The sequence below is a fragment of the Exophiala xenobiotica genome (genome assembly GCF_000835505.1).
Source record: "Exophiala xenobiotica strain CBS 118157 unplaced genomic scaffold supercont1.3, whole genome shotgun sequence".
Taxonomy (NCBI): Eukaryota; Fungi; Ascomycota; class Eurotiomycetes; order Chaetothyriales; family Herpotrichiellaceae; genus Exophiala; species Exophiala xenobiotica.
The window spans coordinates 2,338,066-2,353,880 of record NW_013562492.1 but is presented as its reverse complement, the minus strand read 5'-3'; the positions used below and the strand labels follow the sequence as shown (position 1 = coordinate 2,353,880).

At 51.2% G+C, this 15,815-nt stretch overlaps 6 protein-coding genes across 7 annotated transcripts; 3 read left to right on the top strand and 3 right to left on the bottom strand.

Annotated features, from left to right (window-relative positions):
- Window positions 1–580: 580 nt before the first annotated feature.
- Window positions 581–4,027, top strand: PV05_05084 (uncharacterized protein). The gene is made up of 2 exons (XM_013461550.1): window positions 581–2,204; window positions 2,259–4,027. Exons 1-2 carry the CDS (start codon window positions 703–705, stop codon window positions 2,911–2,913), a joined length of 2,157 nt encoding a protein of 718 aa, XP_013317004.1. The 5' UTR covers window positions 581–702; the 3' UTR covers window positions 2,914–4,027.
- PV05_05083 (uncharacterized protein) lies at window positions 2,950–4,168 on the bottom strand (the record flags this gene model as incomplete). The annotated part of the gene is made up of 4 exons (XM_013461549.1): window positions 2,950–3,125; window positions 3,181–3,552; window positions 3,599–3,694; window positions 3,754–4,168. 4 exons carry the CDS (start codon window positions 4,166–4,168, stop codon window positions 2,950–2,952), a joined length of 1,059 nt encoding a protein of 352 aa, XP_013317003.1.
- Window positions 4,169–4,847: 679 nt separating this feature from the next.
- Window positions 4,848–6,642, top strand: PV05_05082 (uncharacterized protein; the record flags this gene model as incomplete). Its single annotated transcript, XM_013461548.1, has 2 exons — window positions 4,848–4,878; window positions 5,642–6,642. The coding sequence occupies 2 exons, from the start codon at window positions 4,848–4,850 to the stop codon at window positions 6,640–6,642; spliced, it is 1,032 nt and encodes a 343-aa protein (XP_013317002.1).
- Window positions 6,643–7,266: 624 nt separating this feature from the next.
- On the bottom strand, window positions 7,267–9,710 carry PV05_05081. 2 transcript variants are annotated; one of them, XM_013461546.1, is made up of 3 exons: window positions 9,360–9,710; window positions 8,667–9,303; window positions 7,267–8,612 (listed from the first exon to the last, which is right to left on the bottom strand). In XM_013461546.1, exons 1-3 carry the CDS (start codon window positions 9,453–9,455, stop codon window positions 7,951–7,953), a joined length of 1,395 nt encoding a protein of 464 aa, XP_013317000.1. In that variant the 5' UTR covers window positions 9,456–9,710; the 3' UTR covers window positions 7,267–7,950. The 2 variants fall into 2 exon arrangements, with proteins under 2 accessions (XP_013317000.1, XP_013317001.1); XM_013461547.1 differs by having other exon boundaries at window positions 8,667–9,281.
- Window positions 9,711–10,169: 459 nt separating this feature from the next.
- Window positions 10,170–14,199, bottom strand: PV05_05080 (uncharacterized protein). The gene is made up of 2 exons (XM_013461545.1): window positions 13,119–14,199; window positions 10,170–13,057 (listed from the first exon to the last, which is right to left on the bottom strand). The coding sequence occupies exon 2, from the start codon at window positions 12,141–12,143 to the stop codon at window positions 10,311–10,313; it is 1,833 nt and encodes a 610-aa protein (XP_013316999.1). The 5' UTR covers window positions 12,144–13,057; window positions 13,119–14,199; the 3' UTR covers window positions 10,170–10,310.
- Window positions 14,200–14,621: 422 nt separating this feature from the next.
- On the top strand, window positions 14,622–15,806 carry PV05_05079 (polyubiquitin; the record flags this gene model as incomplete). Its single annotated transcript, XM_013461544.1, has 2 exons — window positions 14,622–14,643; window positions 14,707–15,806. The coding sequence occupies 2 exons, from the start codon at window positions 14,622–14,624 to the stop codon at window positions 15,600–15,602; spliced, it is 918 nt and encodes a 305-aa protein (XP_013316998.1). The 3' UTR covers window positions 15,603–15,806.
- Between the last annotated feature and the right edge of the window lie 9 nt (window positions 15,807–15,815).

The following is a 15,815-nucleotide window of genomic DNA, read 5'->3' as shown; positions in this document are numbered from 1 at the left end:
AATCCAACAAGTACCGGGTTCATTCCCCTCGTTTTTGGGGGATCCTTGCCTCTCTATGCAGTAGCACGAGTAGGAACGGGCTGCTAGCGACTGAGGGCTGCATACGGGACTGCGGCAAGTGTTGGGGATGCTGTTCATTTACTTCGTTGGTAGTAGTGCCCGAGCTCTAGGATTTCACCGTTCTACGCCACGAATGCATCTCAGGCGTTGGGGGACACATGCCCTGCAGATGACTTGTGAGCCCGAGTAATTGATTGACACCACAACAGCACAGAGCGTCTGACATGGCAGTCAAGTCGCTCCTGTCGTCCTGTTCCTGGTCGCCATTGATCTTTCTTCGACCTGCAAAGCAACTCGCTCCGAGGCAGCGCTCGACTTACCAGTACTCTCGGTCCTAGCAACGGCACCAGGGTGTTGCCTTGGACTTTAGCGTCGTTTTGCTGCGTTCACGGAAGCTACTCCCAACAATCTTCTGCGCCCAGAAAGGTCTTCTGCACTGTCCAAAAAGTTGGTTAGCTGCCTTCAAAGATAGTGTCCTCTTGGTGTCGAGCGGTTTCTCGCCGGGCATTGATATCACTACCCCAACTTTCCCACGTACAAGATCTTCCAGAATGTTATCTTGCGCGAATTTCCGGGGGTATAGGCTATGACTTTTCTTTCCACATTTTACACTCCTCCTCGAAAATAGGTAGTACTCCACCTATGGATCAGCCACATCAAGCCTCGTCGACTCAGCGAGGCAGGCCTCGACAGCGGTCGGCTGTTGCGTGCACTTGGTGTCATTCCCGCCGCGTGAAATGCAATGCAGCAGCCAAAGGGACGCCGTGTTCGAATTGCGAGACCGCCGGCCGCCATTGCATGCTCATTGAGAGCAAGAGAGGCAAGAAAAGAAAGCTGTCAACCTCACCTTCTGTCGGACGCCACCACTATGTCGCCGAGACCCCGACTCCTGGAACGGTGGCGGCACACGGCAATGTTTACGATCCTTTGCAGGATATGCGAAATGTTCCCAAAGACACTCCGAATGGACTGACGCATCGACCCTCGACCTCGACATGTGACCACGAAAAGCCTGATTCCGTCGAGGAACCACAAGAGACTCTTTATGCTCAAGTCCTCGACAAAGCTACAAATGCTGATGTGGTTTCCGAGACCAAAGAAGGCGTGGTACATGTCATGTACATGGGCGAGACTTTTAACCTCACCCATCTGCTACGACAAACGAACCCCGATTCAGCCCGCTCAACACGAAAAAGGCACTATGTGGTGCGTTTCAATCCTCAGAATCGGCCAGTCGACGCAGTCGAGGATGAGTACGATAACGACACTATCGTCAAAACCTTCTTGCACCATCAAGATTGCTTTGTCGTCCCTGGCGTCCATACTTGCTATCAGCTGTTCCGCGCATACTTTGATTTCGTCCATCCTCACTATCCCATCGTGGATCGTGCAGACTTCGCGTCCCAGTATGCCGATCCTACCAATCCTCCATCATATCTCCTGCTGCAATCAGTCCTCTTCATGGCTGCAGGGCATTGTGACATGGCCATTCTTCGCGACGCCGGATTCGATTCTAGATATCATGCCCGGAAGACTTTCTTCCAGCGGGCCAAAGCTCTCTACGACAATGACCACGAACCAAACAAGATTACCGTCGTACAGGCAGTCTTCCTGATAAGCTTCTGGTGGAATGGGCCAACAGATCAGAAAGATACATGGCACTGGCTAGGCATTGCCATCAGCCTGGCGCTTACGCTCGGAATGCATCGGTCGACCCAACACTCAGACATGAAACCCAAAGATCGCTCGCTGTGGAAACGAATTTGGTGGTCTCTGTTTGCTGAAGACAAGCATGCCGCCACAGCTTTAGGCCGTCCAGTCCACATTCGAAGGGTTGACTGTGACGTTGAAGTACTCAACAGAGCAGACTTTGAGGAGCAGTCAGTGTCCAGACCCGACATTTTCGGAATTCCAGAGCCTGTGGACGGGCTTTATGTCATGGCTCTGGTTGAGCTCTCCTTCATCGGCGAGAACATTGTCCATAGCTCCTTCACAGCCTTCAATTCAACAACATCCTACAATGCCGAGATGTTCCAACAATGTTCCGAGGCCCTCGAGCAGTGGAAAGCCAGGCTAGCTCCCGAGCTGAATCTCGAACACAACAGTTCTTGTCTCTGGACAAGCATGTTGCACGTTGCTCACAGGTGGGTTGTTTCCTGTCAAGATTTGCTACCTCATGCTAACTCGTGTTGCAAAAGCTGGTTTGAAATAGTGACCCACAGATCGATTACGCCGCAAAATCTTTCGCCACCTTCGATAAAGACTGCCCATACTCTGGCCATGGATGCTGCCAACCGAATGATCAGGATAGTGGAGGAAATGCTGTCTCGCTCCCACGTTCTGCATTGCCCCATTCACATTGTTCCTTCCTTGTTCGCTGCCATGGGCATGCAAGCAGTCGACATCTGTTCCGGTCAGCCTGTTCAGGAGCAACTCGCTGTGGTCAAGGTCCGGCTAGCCATGATTGCTCTGCGGGAGTTGCAGAGTACCTGGCCCGTCAGCGGATGGATCTTTCGTCTCTTTTCAAAAATCGTCCGCCGCATTCGGAATGGCGATGAACTGCTGCCTAACGAGCCCGTCAACTCATCACCCGTTCAATTGAAGCAGGCGTTCGATGAAGAGGCACCTCCTGCGCATGGCCAAGTCATGGCTCATCAATCATTGCTTACCAACAAGCCTCAATACCCAGATCCAGGTCTTGCTCAGTCTCAGATGTATGCCATGCAGAATCATCCCGCCGGGCGATATCTCTTTCCCGAAGCTTCGAATATGGCCATGCCTGTCAGCTATCCTGCAGACTGGGGAAGTATCCTTGACGACTGTGCATGGGGAGACTTTGAATATGAGTTCTGAGCCTTGGTCGAGTTAAACGACTCTTTCGCCCTCTATCTAAAGTACACATATCGCATTCGGCGGACTTGCAACCCCTCCGGGGAAGTTCAGAGGCGCACTCGTGAAAAAGAAGCTCCACTTCCGCAGCTTCTGGCAAATGTCCGCCAGCTCATCCAGGTCAAACATTTCACCAACAGGCATCCCAAACAGCGCAATGAGATTATCATGAAGGCCTGTCGGCATGCGTCAGCAGTAGATGGCAAAGGATGGTCAAAGCAATGGACTTACGCCATCTTTCATCCTTTGCGGGCCAGGCTTCGAAAACATTCGCATCGCCGCCAACTGCGGCGAAGTGACGATCCCAAAGCCACTCCACGGACTCCCTGGTGCCCTCAACTCCAGCCCACGTTGACCCGTCCACGGTCCCTCGTTTTCGGTCATCGGCATTGGCCTCCTTATACCACTTGACGAACCCTGACCGGATCAACAAAATGTCGCCCTGTCGAAATTCCGTGCCTTGCCATGCTGCAACTGATTCAAGGTCTTTTTCGGAAATGGCATGGCGCTCGATTGGCGAGTACTGGATGCCCCGGTCCTTCGCCCAGGAAAAGTAATCCAGGAGAATGCCGCGTCCGACTATGCCTCCATGTTTCGACCATTCTGGGACACTCATTAGCTGGTCCCTTCACCAGTCAGCCTTTCTTACGATCGATGCCATTCCGGGCCGGAGCAGCTGGACTGGTAATGTCGGCATGAGGTACACCGTTATAGTACGTTCTTGACGGCTGATGAGCCCAATGTCCTGCAAGAATCGTCAATTCAGTGGAAGCAGTTTTACCAGATATCAATGAGCAAACTCACGGAATCCATCCCATTGACTACCGCTTTGGGTGTTCATCTGAATTTCGTCGTCATGTCCAACCCAGTCTGGTAATTGCATGATCTTGTGATTTGGTCTTCTCCGACCTGAATGAGGTGTTTCGCAGTTGTCGAGCGACCAATTGATGGCGACACTGATGCCATATTGGATCTCGTCCCTAGCAGCCAGCATCGTTGAGGGTGTCAAGAGGTTGAGGGTGCCCAATTCATCTTTCTGCGCTGGCCGATCCCAGAGGCCCCAGGTACAGCCATGCGGCATGCCATGTACAGGTGGAAGATCTGCATATGAAGGGACTATGACATCGTCTCGGCCCCTCTTGACAACCTCCTGAACATGCAAAGCATTGCCATTCGCTTTGATGTCGTTCGAAGTCCCGTTGGCTTTTTGCGCGAGCATATTGGAGAGCTACGTTGATCCCGGACGACGACTTTGCAGGCCCCTGTCTCAGGTAGTCAGATCGATAGAAGTCTACTAGCCTGGGGCTTGGAAGTAAGCGGAGAATACCCAGGGGGTGCCAAACTGACTGTGCAGATTGACAGTGTCTTCCAGGCAGGCCCAGAGATATCCCGTGATATATGAGGCCCAGCCTGAGACCGTTTCCTATTGCAACACTACTTACCTCGTCCCATGGGCCATGACTTGTTCCTCCATAGATAACGCCTTCAACCGACAGAGTCGTGGACCCCATCAATCATGTTTGACTTTCTTAGCAACGCTTGTCCGAGTAGTATCCGTTCTACTGGAACCCGCGTATCCGAAGATTGAGGCTATGAACGTCCTTCGGCTATAGCATAGCCGTGTGTGTTCGTTGGAAGTGGGTAATTTATCTTTCCCGAAAACATGTCATTGTGACCATGTGGAAGGACGAGAGCCGCAGACTTGTAAGATCGCTTGCTTTCAAATCAAAAGGGATCTTGCTGGTACTAGTATCGTTATGCACCTTCGTCGGCTCCGGCATGGGTGGACAACCTGGAAGTCTCGGAGGGTCTTGTGGACGTCCAGAATGCCGGAGTTTGACCGGCATGAACGAGCTCTCGGGGGGATGGACTGGACGTGACTGGCTTGATCACCAATTATGGCAACCTACTCCTTCGGTTACTACAGAGGTGAGCGTTTAGCATATCAAACGGTGCTTCTCCATGATCTTGAGGGTGATAGGTACTAATTCGTCGGGCTTTGTGAAGGGCAAAAAGTCGAGTACTAATAACTAGCTGCAGTCCGTCCTTGCGACGGAGGAAAGGGGCTCGAGTTGCTCCTGGTGCATTTCCTTCTCCCTCTGCGCTCCAAACACAGCTCAGCTACTAGTTACCAACTTTAGCACCGGGTCTCCTCCCATCAAGACTCGAACAAGCACAAGCATAAGCACGAGCATTCGAGAAACAAAGCAGGGGAGCACCATTACTTGTCGCAGCCTCTCGAGCTGCCTAGGTGAGCAAGGATGAAACACTTTGCAGCCGTTCGATCCTCTTTGTCCTCTGCAACTCTCTTTATGTGCTAGCCAGCTTGATCTAGCTCTTTCATTGTTCGACTGGTCCTCTGCGACCTCCAGGTCATCCCCAGGCATTGTTCAGTATCAACTCAAAGGACGTTCCCATTGTTCCCGTCGGCCCAAGGCAGCACCACCAGTGAAAGCACTGCATTGTCAGGCCGACGACTAATGACGGCCTCTTTATTTCCTAACCATTGTGTAAGTCATCCCTGCCTAGTGCACTGCCTACTGCTGGAGCAAGAAGACCTTACTCGCAGGAAACGATAAATATCTCGTCGTTCTCGAGGAGGACACGGACTTCTTTTTTTCCTTCCCATTCAAAATATTCTACTCTTTCTCTTGACTGGTCAAGCGAGTCCAAAAGTCCTTCACTTCGACAGTTCGAACGGCGTCCAAGCCCCAGTCTCCGGTAGACCAAGCTCAAACCGTTCGAACGCGAGACCGACAACAAGCCACTCGAGGACTTGCAACCATACCTAACAACGTGACCAGCAACATGACGGAGTTTTCTTTCCTAGGAGCCGCCGAGCGGAGCCGAGTTCAAGCTGCAGCTGCTGGTACAGCCTCAGGTACGTTCGACTTCACCTTCTCTCATGATGCTACTAGTACTGGAGCTGCTCCATCGTCAACTTTGTCCGAAGACTATTGGCATACCGTCCTGGGTTACCAGCCGGGCTCAAGAGTCGTCGCAACTCCAGCTCATGGTCACGGCGCCTTCATCACTCTCCGTGTCCAAAGCCTGCGTCAAGCACAGCCACAGCCACAGCCAGCTAGTACTAGCAGTGCTCGACAAGCCCGCCCTGTCCTGAGCCTGATCATCCCCGACAACGCGGCCGAGGTTTCCGCATTCTCTTGGTCTTCTGATTCCGATCATCCTGACGCCGGTGCTTATTCCGCATCCGAGTATGGAGACGACTTGGACAGTGACGATCTGTCAATGCACGATGCTGTCGAGTACCAAGACGAAGACATCGAATCTCTCCGGCTCCAAGTTCAAGAATCCCGCCGTCCCGATGAAGGTACGTACTCTCCCTGGGCGCGTCAGCTCTTGGATCCATGGACCCCTGTTGTCTACGAAGACGAACACGAGGACTTTGGAATTCTGCCCTATCATGAAGACCAAAATGAGTACCTTCCAACTCTTCCCGTCTATCAAATCGCAGACGAAGCCTCACCCGACCTCGGATCTTTGCCCGATCTTGAATATGAAGACCAAGACCCGGGCCAGGCCGACTATGAAGACGAAGACCAAGACGAGCCCCTTACCCCTCTGCCCGACTATGAAGAAGACCAAGACGCTGACACTCACACCTGGTGGCAGATGAACTGGGCTGTCTTCCCAGGCAATGGCAACCTGCGCTCGGACACCAATGGTTGGTAACGGCAACAACTTGAAATGGGACGCAGCTGGGTCTCAATTCGGCTACTACTACTACTACTACTACCAACAGCAGCACCCTGAGCACCATCAGCAGCGGTAAGTAAGTGGGTGTGTGGTCAGCTACGGTAAGCCAGGCACACCGTCCAGTGGTGAGTACGGTACGCACGCACGGAGGACAGGACAAGACAAGACAAGACAAGACAAGACAAGAAACAGCAGCTGCACTGCGCCGATCTTGACTCTTACAGTATTTCAAAGACGTCGGGAGAGAAGAGTTGAGCTGTACTGGTGACAGCCCCCCTTTTTTCTCTCGCTCCAATGGGGTCGAGACGCAGACGCAGACGCAGGCTCAGGCTGAAGACCGTTCGAGACGAGGTAAGTTCCCCCCAAGCCCCTCCCCCCGGAACAGAAAATCCAAAAGACAAGTCAAACGGAGGTCAGATGTCATGTAAGCGTGCACCACATCAAGCGCGGAGCATCGCGAAAAAGGAACTTGAAGTTACATACAAAGACAAAAGACAAAGACAAAGACAATAAATGTTTTTGATCACCAATATTCTTGAATCGTGAAGTGTACGTGGCAAGTACAAGGCTACCAATACCTAAGTTTGGCAGGAGACCTTGAAAGAAAAGAACCCGATGGGTGTTCCTGTTACACTCATCACGATACTACTAGTACTCCTTTCAAACCAATCGTCGCTACTAGTAGTATACTAGTAGTCTGAGTATACTCTCCTTCCTCCAATAGTTGTTCTCTGATACAATATCCTGATAATCTAACAGTACTACTACTAGTATTCTTCGATACCGTCGACAGCCAATGTTGATTGTCCATCCCAAACGCAACGATACCAGTAACTCGAGTGCCTGACTCCTATCAGCACACTCGGCAGCTCAGCTGGCAACTTATCCGGTAGCTGTGATCCAACGTCGCACTCGGATTAAGATGCCGATGGACCCAACGTGTCGACATAGACTGAGGCCCGATCCGACCTCGAGATAAGCCATGCCCTGTTTGAACGACATCCAAGAGATACCAAAATCCACCCAAGGTAGAATGCTCGACAGCCTGTGTCAAGGCTAAGTCGTAAGCGATGTCCAAGCTCTGCGTTGGGTAATCCATGTTGGCGCCTCGGTTTGCCGGAGCTGGACGTGATATGACGTCGAGTCTCATCAGGTCGTTCGGCATTCGCGGTATCGATACGTTTTGTGAATATTCAGATTTGCAAAGCTCAGATCAGGGCAATAAGCCCGATTCCGCGCTCAGCCCGACTGAAAATGTTGTCATTCAAGGTTGCGACGCAAGTTTCAATCCTTTCGTATCGGAAGGATTGGACTCTCCGTGGATTTGACCTCGATCGAATACTTTCCTGTCACCAACCCCTCGAGTTTCGTGGTTATCTTTGCAAATAGCGGCTCCAACTTCATATTCCAGACTTGACTTGCTCCGCCAACGCCGGCCGCCAAGACAAGGGTCGCAAGAGCACATTGGAAAAATCCTGGGACGGGATAGCGTTCAATCCGGTATTGCTGCCCATCATCGCCATACTGACCAAAAGGTGCCAATGGTTGACCAAGATGCAGGACCCAAGCGAAAACGGTGCGCAAAAGCATGCCGTGAAGCAGATAGATGGCGAAGCTGACCTGACCTAACCACTCCAACGGTTTCTGGCTGAGAGCCCAACGCGCGTGTGGAGAGACCAGGATTCCAAAGACGAGCAGTATCCCTCCAAGGGAACCATACATCCGGTCCAGATTGTCGGCGGGAAGAAAACGTGCTCCGATCTCGTACATCCACTTTGACCAGCCTGCTGCTTCGGGGTAACCGCTTGGATATGACATCAGGAGAAGAGCCAGTAGAATCGTTGAAGGCGAAAGAATGTGCGATACATCGGACAGGGCTTCAGGAACGCCCGACAGACTCATTTCTGCGAGTATGATACCGGCGAAGCAAGAAAGACCCGTCCATGCTGATCATTGTTAGCCCTTGATCTCCGCGGACTACCATGTCGGAGGCAACTCACGATCGCCAATCAACCGACTCCAGTTCAAACTCCAGCACACCAACACCGACATTGCCACTGTCCTCCAAGCTGGTGTCATGGCAGCCGTCAGGAACAATGCACTGATGATCATGAAACTGCCTTGGAGCAGGTAAAGTAGTGCCCATTGTGGTTGGTCGTAAGGGTTTTCAGGTCCGTATCTCCACGTAGCCGAAAGACCGGCCAGAAGATCCTGTAGCGCTTGCAGCCACGTTTTACTCGGTCTGGGAGTAGTGGTGCTCAGCCAGTATGCATCACTCAGCCCAGCGGTGCGGTAGAGGCCGATGTTGCAAATGAACCAGCTGATGATGGTAGCCGCGGTAGCCGGAAGTACAAGGCGGAAGATTCGACTGAATGACGACGAGGCCAACTTGTTCAGTGCTTTGTCGACTTGTCCGGATCTAGCGAGGCGCAGAGGTGCCAATGCATTCACGAAGCCCATCAGAATAAAAAAGATTGCCACCCAAGAATGTCCACTGGCAACAAGTCGTAAAATTGGCCGTTGGAAGAGTGAGGGAGAGGGGCTTCCAGGAGCGCAACACGGTGGGATCAGGCCTCTGGCATAGCATAGAACAAGATGTGAAGAGACGACGTAAACTGCAGCAACTCCTCTCAGGCCCTATAGTCAGTAATGCGTCAATCACCGCCATCTCTCTTTTCGTACGAGAGTCTTACATGAGCCCATGTCGTTTCCTTCAGTGCCTGCTCTTTGGCTTCTGTCGATAGCTGCAAGGTCTCAGCATATTTGAGAGCGCTTTTGGCCGTCTCCATGGTACGGTTTGCTGGTGACTGAAGTTGGGAGAGGCGGACCAAAACTTCAAGTATCCAAAATCCAATGTAACCAGCGCCGAGCAAAGCTGGGGGAATACTCCAAGATTTTCGTTTCAAATCATAACACTGTTGGAGTGGAGAGTCGTGTCATCCTTCGCCTGTTCTGGGAGTCTTGATTGTTTCACGTTAAAGACAGTCCAAGATCCGAGATCCTGGTGACTGGCAAATAGTGACAACCGTCGCAGGAAGTCCAACCAACACCCCTGTTGTTCGGGTTTCGAATTCTGTTTGATCGCCACGCTTACTGGCGCTCCCGGTGGCTGGAAGTGAACGGTCCACGGCCCTAGGATTCGCTTGTTTGGTACCAGAGAATAAAGCCCCTGCTAGTTCGTGGACGATCAAAGCCACAACCGCCAGACGTTGTTGGCCACGCGGCAAGTTTCGAATCAGTCGTCTCGACGAAGAAAATCCAAGTGAGTATCAGTTTGGGATGACTCCGTATGTCTTGGATATTTGGAAGGAAGGAGCAAGTCAAGGAGTCATTCATGGGGGAAAGTGAAATGCTGCCATCGCCATTGGCACTTCACTTTGGCACCTGTCAAAATCCATCTCCATGCTGACGCGAAGTAAGGAGATGCGCCACAATTGTCCAAAAGCAGACGGCATGTAATGGCGCCAAACGGGGACACGAGCTACTCTCCTGTGTATGCATAGGGAATGTTCTGATATTGGCGCAAGGTAAATAAGACATACATATTCTGCTGTGCAACGTATGACAGCTGGACTCCCGATTGACTTGCACTACAGCAGTTTAAGAACTACATTATTATAACAGTATCCGTACAGCAGCATTCATTATGCAAAGATCGCTTTCTCAAAAACAGCCACATCGCCACCTGCAACTTTCACTGCTTTCAATGCAGCTTCGCTCAATTTCTTCCTCTTCTCCCTTGCCTCCAGTTCCCTCCGAGCTCTGGTCTTGGAACTGCCACTTGGAGCGACATCATTCATCAGTTTTGCTGAATCCGCTGGTGTGAAATTGACGAAGTCAACTAGCTGGCCGCCACCGGTGGGTGTCTTCGGACCTTTCGGTGTGCGAGGCGGTCTGGAAGACGACCGAGCCCGAGGAGTCGGCAGTGGCTCTTGTGTAGTGTTATCTTTGATTGGGCCCGATTTATGAATCGACTTTCGTCGACTATGAGTATAATCTGTGACCGTCCTCGTTGGTGAACGGCGCGGATTTCTGCGAGGGCTGATGTTTGTTGGCGAGATCGGAGGCGAAGGTGACCGTGATGGTGACCGTCGCTGCTTGCGAGGAGTCGTGAACGGCGAATGATCAGAAAACACGTACGAGGGAGGTGGTGGAAGAGGGGGATATGAAGACAGGGCGCCCGGTGCGGGCCGCGCTGGAGGAGGATACGGCAACGCCATTCCAACAGTTGCAGAGTCTTGCATGGTATATGTCTGTGGCTCGTAGAGGACTGCTTGGCTCATCTGGTCCAACTCTGGATATCGGATACCTAGCCCTGCGAGCGGAGCATGTATCGGCTGCTGCAAAATTGGATGAGGAATGCGTTGAGGGTTCGGCGCAGCTAACACAGGGTAGGTTTCTTCTGGCTCCAAGGTTGGGAGAGGCGGGTGCGATAGAATTGTAGGCGGAGAGTATACTGGCTGTGAATGCATGTCAACACTGGTGTTTGAGGTCTGAGATCTTGCCTCATAAGAATGATGAGAGCTGCCCGATGATGGAACGCTGCCGCTGCTGGGTGAATGCATTGACAATGGTCCATGAGTGTTGGCACGCGGGTGTCGTGGCGACAGGGGCTCGTAATGAGACGGACTCTGCTGGAGCTCCTGCGTCTCAAAGACAAATGGATCAATCGCACCCGAATAATATCCTTCTCGTAATGCTTGAAGTCTCGGTGACAGAGCGACACCGTGGTTTTCGGCCATTCTCGCCGAATTCATCTGACGGGTCGATACTGCCTGTTGGTCCTGCATTCTGATGGTCGAGGGCGAGTGGAGCGAAGGAGACTGAAGCCGTGGTTCGTAAGGTAAGCAGATATGGAAATTCTGGAAATCTTGTTGCCACGTGCTAGTCTCGCCGTGACCGGCCTTGAGTGAGGTAGGAAGTTGGCAATACATTGGGCTTGGAGAAAGAGTGGCTTCACGGTGGAAGGGAGGATGTGAATAGCTGGGCGAATCTATTGAGCCGGCGTGTGGGGAGGTCGCATATCGCTTTGTTCGGCCCAGGAAGTTCACATCCAACGAGGCTGGAGCAGGCGCTCTCTGGGTGTACTGGTTGACGACATCCATTGTTTGCATTGGAGATGGTCGCTTTGTTTCGGATCTGCGTGTCTTCTCCACCATCAATGCTGAATGCTGTCCTCTTTGCCTTAGGCACCATACTCCCTCTCGCCAGGGTTGGGTTGGCGAGTTCTGCTCGTTTGACCGTAGAGTGAGCGAGGGAAGTTTGTACTGATCTCCGTTGAAGCCCCCGTTGCCAAAGAAGTCCTCAGAATGGTGAGCCTGCTCTTTGTTCTCTTCGTCATTACCGTCCAGCTTGTACATGTCTTCATTGAAGAACTCTTCGAAGGAATTGCCCTCGTCAGTAGATGCCCCGAAAAGCATTTTGAATGCCTTATCTTCTGGTCGGAACATGCCATCGGGTGAGTCTGCGAGAGACATGGTCGAAATGTTCGCATTGTCTTGCAACGCTGCGAAGTGGTAGTTTGGAGTCAGTAACGAAGCAATGGGGGCAGATGTATCGCAAATGACGGACGTAAACAAGACTGTGAAGATGACCGGGAAACGTGGTGAGGCACAGGAATGTGGTCTGGAGGAATTCCTAATGCCATGTGGTCCGAGCTTTCATAGACAAAGTCCATCAACTCATCTCCTCATAAAGTTGATTCGTGGAGTGGAGGATTCACGCCTTTGTCGTCTCATACTGCGCAATAACAGATATCTCACATGCGTCCAGTAATCTCTGATCGATGAGCTTGTCATCCCGGTTCAAAGGTTGGCTTTGTCCTGCAGCGAGGCGACTTGAAAGACGGCTCGATATGAAGCCGGCTATGAGCCATGTTCCCGTGGTGTTTGTTAGCAAGAGGAGCAACAGGATTCCTTGTTGTGCCTCATTTGACAATAACAATGCAACAAATAGAGGTATAGTATAGCAAGCGTACAGAGATGGTTTGTTTGGACCACCTGCTTCATTTCGGCATCAAAAGAAGCTTTGCAGAGAAGTGAAGATGTAGTCCGTCTTTTAGGATATCTTCAGCGCATTACCTGGAACCAAAATCTTCACAGCCGAAGACAGTGGCTCTGGAAGGCCTGCCGCAAGACCGCATATCTTCTCAGTCTTGAACAAAAGCTTCAACATGCATTCTGCCGGAGGCAGGCCGACATGGGAAGCCTCGAACTCACTGACCGACAATGGAAAACAGCAGTGTATTGTTCGAGCACAAAGAATGAATGCCTTGATGGCTCAACTGACAATGAAAGTCGGAGGGCCATCAAAGAATCCTTTCAAGGTATGTCAAAGGACTTCCGGACCCATGACAGCGATCGGTATATCATAGCCATATCTTGGAGCTACTCTGCTGGAATTGGTAAGACGTCTCTCGATCCTAACACCCAATCAATTCAGGAGTTTCGCACCAATTTCCAGTCCAACATGTGCTACGTGGAGGACGTGTACCACGCTCCATGCAGGCACTGGGCCGACCAACCACGAGTGTACCACAAATGTGCAGCAGCAGGCGGAGACGGAAACCAAAAACTGTGCTCCAACAAGAAGAAATGTGGCTCAGTGCAAGAAGCGTCCCTCTGCGCTAAATGCAAACTCCATGAGCAAATGAGCTCAGGCAAAGACACAGGTACGTGGATGTCAGTTTTTCCCAACAAGGAGACAAAGAAAGTGGTTGTGAAAATCCGAGACGGTGCTGGCAGGAAAGGAACGAAGCTCAGATCTCAGCCCAGTGGATTCTTTGGTTGGACGCTGGACAACAAGTGGTGACGCCTTCTGATGACTGGAGTGTTGATCAAGATGCAGGTTCAAGTTTCGGTAATAATCGCTGCAAGATGAGCTTTCAGCTGTGGAGATCAAAGATCAAGCGAGGTTGCAAGCAGGTTCTGTATCGATGTCGAAGAAGGTAAGCTAGCCCTTGAGGTTGAAGACAATTTGCATTTTGAATCCTGTATCCTGAATACTGACTTTTGGTGCTGCAATCACAACAGCAAGGAGGATGCACGCCGTTTCAAAAGTGGTCTGGGAGGAGGCCGACGCAAGGTGGCGACTGCTGACTCATCCTGTGTATCACACGTAGTGTCTGGTTGATGTCATTACTGAGACTGCATCCTTGCGGGCTAATGGCCGATGTCGCTGGGGGAATAAGATAGAAGTACGAGCACATCTGTGGCGATGGAAGTATTGTGTGAAATGGAAATAAGAGGTCAGAGATTGTATCATGTTCAATACGAGTAGGAGGTAATAGGATCAACAAGCCAGATCATCCTCTTGCCTTTGCAGCGTCACTGTTGGAAGGAAAAGCCGTATTCGTAATCACTCGGAAGGTGACCTCCGATTGTTATCTTCGTTGCATGGTGCTCACGTGGCCTCCCCCAATCTTTCATTCTCAGACTCGCGAGTGACGATTGACACTGAATTTTTTTTTTCAAGAAAAAGAACAGGATTTTTGATGTAGTGAGAAGATTCTTTTTTGCTCGTATTGAATTACTGTTGAGGCGACAAAGCACTGTCACTTGTATTTGCGTTGCGTTGCCTGGCCAGACCTTCCTTCACACGGGGAAACTACTCATAGTAACTAAGGTAGTAGAACTACCATCTTCTCCAAGCTTCCAGGCGACACTGCCGGCCATTGGACAATGACTACTGTGATTGGTGGCGGCTAATGAGGCTAGTGGCCACTGCCTATCGGATCACTAGCGCAGTTCCCGTTTCTTGGCGTCATAGCCACCGCCATTGCCGCCTGCTCCCTCCGTCTCCCCTCCTACTTAAGGCTTCGCTTGCTATCAGTCAATCCATCCACTCTTCCTATCACTCATACTACACCAGCCTTCTGACATTGTCACAACTCCCGGTCTCTCTCTGTCTATCATCACATCGACTTACCACAAAAGCTCCTATTCAGAACCGCAATCATGCAGATTTTCGTCAAGACCCGTAAGTTGCCTTCTCCGCGGTTATCTCCCGCCACCTGAAACCAACGCTAACATGATTTCACAGTCACCGGCAAGACCATCACCCTTGAGGTCGAATCCAGCGATACCATCGACAACGTGAAGTCCAAGATCCAGGACAAGGAAGGCATTCCCCCCGATCAACAGCGCCTCATCTTCGCTGGTAAGCAGCTTGAAGATGGCCGCACTCTGAGCGACTACAACATTCAGAAGGAGTCGACCTTGCACTTGGTTCTTCGTCTTCGTGGCGGTATGCAAATCTTTGTCAAGACCCTCACCGGCAAGACCATCACCCTTGAGGTCGAATCTTCAGACACCATCGACAACGTGAAGTCCAAGATTCAGGATAAGGAGGGCATTCCTCCTGACCAACAACGTCTGATCTTCGCCGGCAAGCAACTCGAAGACGGCCGCACCCTCTCCGACTACAACATCCAGAAAGAATCCACTCTCCACCTTGTTCTCCGTCTCCGTGGTGGTATGCAGATCTTCGTCAAGACCCTTACGGGCAAAACTATCACACTCGAAGTTGAATCCTCAGACACAATCGACAACGTAAAGAGCAAGATTCAAGACAAAGAAGGCATCCCACCCGACCAACAACGATTGATCTTTGCAGGAAAGCAATTGGAAGATGGCAGAACTCTCTCAGATTACAACATCCAAAAAGAATCCACGCTACATCTCGTCTTGAGACTGCGAGGTGGCATGCAGATCTTTGTCAAGACTCTGACGGGCAAGACGATTACTTTGGAAGTCGAGTCATCTGATACCATTGACAACGTCAAATCGAAGATCCAAGACAAGGAGGGTATCCCCCCGGATCAACAGCGATTGATCTTTGCAGGCAAGCAGTTGGAGGATGGCCGTACCCTGTCTGACTACAACATCCAAAAGGAAAGCACTCTCCATTTGGTGTTGAGACTTCGTGGCGGCCTGTAGAGAACGAGTTGTCTACTGATTCTCCACACACTTCGATATGAGTCACGGGCGTTTTCTTGGGGATGGGTCTGCATGGCATTGCATGAGCCCTTTTATGACACGACATTTTGCTAGCAATGCATGATTGATAGGACTGGCCTCAAGTGCCAAGCATGAGAAGTAGAATTGCAGAATATCAGACATCACAATTGCTTCTCACCAGAACTTTCCGCT